General features: G+C 37.8%; 1 protein-coding gene across 1 annotated transcript; it reads right to left on the minus strand.

Moving 5' to 3' along the window:
- Window positions 1-243: 243 nt before the first annotated feature.
- cd8a (CD8a molecule) lies at window positions 244-1,980 on the minus strand (the record flags this gene model as incomplete). The annotated part of the gene is made up of 6 exons (XM_080494397.1): window positions 244-295; window positions 939-978; window positions 1,144-1,251; window positions 1,341-1,439; window positions 1,530-1,841; window positions 1,932-1,980. 6 exons carry the CDS (start codon window positions 1,978-1,980, stop codon window positions 244-246), a joined length of 660 nt encoding a protein of 219 aa, XP_080350523.1.
- Window positions 1,981-3,487: the final 1,507 nt, after the last annotated feature.

Genomic DNA, 3,487 nt, shown 5'->3' on the forward strand with positions numbered 1-3,487 from the left:
AGCCGACCTGATATATTTGTATCCGATGCTTGTCAGAATTATAAGGATTACAGGGTTTGGACAAATATAACTTAATTAGTTATAACAGAATCTTACCAATGAGGTGCCGTCAGAGAATCCCATACGTCAAGCTTTCTTTTGTACAAGGCCATATTATTTTGAGACCATGCAAAAAAAAGATTTCTACAAAAACAACTGCCAGCAACAACCTCCAGTTATAAACAAAAGTGTGAACAGTTTATCTCAGGCATGTCTGTTGGTCATCATTTGTTTTTCAGGAGCCACCCCCCGCAGTCTAAAACAGAAATTAGAATTAATATGACTTTGAATAAGTAAAAGGTCGTATAACCAAGTAGAAACATAAATAACACATACATGTATAATAACACACGTATATAATAATAATAATAATAATAATAATAATAATAATACATAAATAAATAATGATACATGTATCTAATTATGTTTCTAAGTAGATACATAAATAACATTGTATATAACAAGGACCATTTTAACCACTGAGCTAACTCCTTTTGTTGTATTTTATTCAGGACACAGTTACAAAATTGAGAAAAAAAAACCCAACACAGTTTCAGTCGTATTTTACAAGCATGTAAAAACTCACTTGTACCATTAAAAACTAGAAATAAATAAATAGAAGTGCTTTTTTTTTTTCTACTGAGAACAAACTTGATATTTTCAGTTGGTAATTGTGAGGAGAAAAACAATGAATCGACTAAGAGTGTAGTCAGTTTCATTAGAAAATAGTAATTAAAAAAAATGTAATGATGTTCACAATGCAACTAAAAGAAATAGAAGAATAAAATAACAGAAAATATATGCACTTGTTTTATGTTGTTAAACTTTGACTGAAGAGGGTTTTAAAATATTTTCTAAATACTAGGAAAGCAGTGAAAAAACAAACAAAAATAACTTACTTTCTTTTGTAATGGTGGGGGCATCTCCGTGTTCGTATTTCTACAGAAAATCAAAACAAAACAAAAGATCTTTAGTACTGAGTTTCCACTTTGAAATAACTTCTTATGAAATCGCTTTCATTTGGTGACTGTATATTGCTCGTCTGTCACAGACCGATTACCCAACAGACTTTTTCGCTCGGCTCAACAGATTAGATGAACTTACTATTGCAGTACAGGATGGTGACAATAAGCAGCAGAAGAAGAAGACCACAGCCGCCAGCAAGAGGGCCCAGTATGAGAGGAGCACAGTCCATGGAAGGACTGCTTGTTTCTGTCAAACATGTATTTGTTTGTCACATTTTTCTCCCAAATATTTTGTAAATATGAGTATTTATTACCTCTACAATTCATAACATTTACCTTCCTTCTTTTTGCACGCGCATGGCGTGGTAGTTACAGGCAGAGTCGGTATGGTGGCCTTTGCTCGTGGCGTCTTTGCTGTTGGTTTAATTTGATCTACTAGAAGAGAAAAGTGTACAAGGGACGTGTTAGTGCCTGTTACCTGGTCCAGAGATGTAAACCAGACTCAAAAAAAAGAACCAAACTCACCGCCTGATAATCGAGTGACCGCTCCAAATCTCAGTTCACTGCCTTTGACAAGAGATGCACAGCTGTAGATGCCGCTGTCCGTTTCTTTTTGGAAGGATCTCAACGTTATCTGACCACTTGATTCAGAGAACAGCTGCTTGAATGTGGGACTTTCTGTTTTCAAGACGCCATTATTGCTGAAAGATGCAATGAATTGCATGCCAGACTTGTCCAGGACTCGAAACCAGATTTTCAAGGACCCCGTGTCCGTTATACAACTGATGGGAACTGGTGTACCCTCCTGGATTATTTTCTTATTGTCGGCTCCTGAAGCTGTGACGACAGGAAAACATAATGTTTCTTCAATACTCAACAAATGAACAAAAAGGAAATCGAGTATTTCCTACTCAATTTTACTCTTACCTTGAGAAAACGCCACAATCAGCAGAATCTGAATCCATACCTGGCTCATTTTTATTTTGTAGACAACAATGGCTGTTAAGCGCGTCTTTGTGGTGTTTAATGGAAATAGTCATGAGATAATTCAGTGAGATGTGAAACCACGCCCCAGCTGCAACCTTTTTCTCTGCTGTGTCAAATGGGATCATTGCAGTGGAGTGTTGCAGAGACCTCCTGCAGCAGGGTCGTGGTCTGCATCATGTTTTGAAGTAGAGCCCACCCGACCTGAATTTCACTCCTCTGTCTCCGGTTTAGAGCATCTTATAGAATTATTTCATCCACAGAAGCACAGCAGTGTACGGAACGCTGTATGTAGGCTGTGAAAGATGAGGGCAAATGACTAAAACTGCACAAATACAATACTAAAATTTTACAAACTCATCAGAATAAATAAATATTGGCAAAATCTGACTTGTTGGTTCATCACGATTTACTGTTAACTGTTTCAATGTGATCGCAGGATGATTGAATTTGATGTTTGACTTGTTTCAAAGCTCCTAAAATTCTTACCTACTCAATTAAATCTTCCAAGAGATAATATGATAGACCTAAAGAGTGTTGAAATACACACGCAGAGGAGGATATGGGAGGAAACATCTTCTTTCTTATATAGAATAGGTATTTTTGAGATATATATATGATAAACCAGCCATGTTGGTCAACACAAGCACGGGCCTCGTTTATTTAAAAACTACCGAAGCACTGAACGACATCCTGGTGCTTCTCACAGCCTCTTGGCACCTCGACCGACCGCGCACTTTATTTAGCTTCTCACAGCAATTTTAAATAGAATTCGAGTCTGACTTTTTTTTTAAGAGACTGGTAAATTCACGGAAGTTACAAATATGTTTAGAGAACACACATGAACAGTAAAATGTGACCTGAGGTAAAAACAAAACAAAACAAAAAAAACCCTCAATAAATTCTGATAATGTGTGTGAAAGTAGGACACGACGTTTAATGTTGACAAAAAGCGGCACTATAACGTTTCTCCTTCCTCTCCTGCTGTTAAATGTGGTTCAGTTTCCTGATTGAGAGGACACCAAGCAGAGTATGTGAGGACATTGAGAAATGGTCGACACAATAAACCACAGGCTTTGCCCTCCAGAGGTGCTTCTCTTTCTCCTCTCGTATGCAGGAAAAGGCAGGCGGAAATGGTCTCTAGACCCATGTGCCGCGTGAGCTATCAACCTTTTCAGTGGTTTCTTTTCTCCCGTCTCAGCGTCTGAATGTGACTTTCATTGTCGCCCTTTAGATTACAACCGTCAAAACCAAGCAGCATGTTCACAATTTATTATTGTAATTTTCTCATTTAAGAGCAATGAATTCATTGTTGATCCTTTCTATTAACATTTATCTGTGTGTGTGTGTGTGTGTGGGTGTGGGTGTGTGGGTGTGTGTGTGCGTGTAGTAGTAGTAGTAACAAAATTCACACACACACACACACACACACACACACACACACACACACACACACACACACACACACACACACACACACACACACACGGACGTTACTA

The sequence above is a fragment of the Blennius ocellaris genome (genome assembly GCF_963422515.1).
Source record: "Blennius ocellaris genome assembly, chromosome: 4".
NCBI lineage: Eukaryota > Metazoa > Chordata > Actinopteri > Blenniiformes > Blenniidae > Blennius > Blennius ocellaris.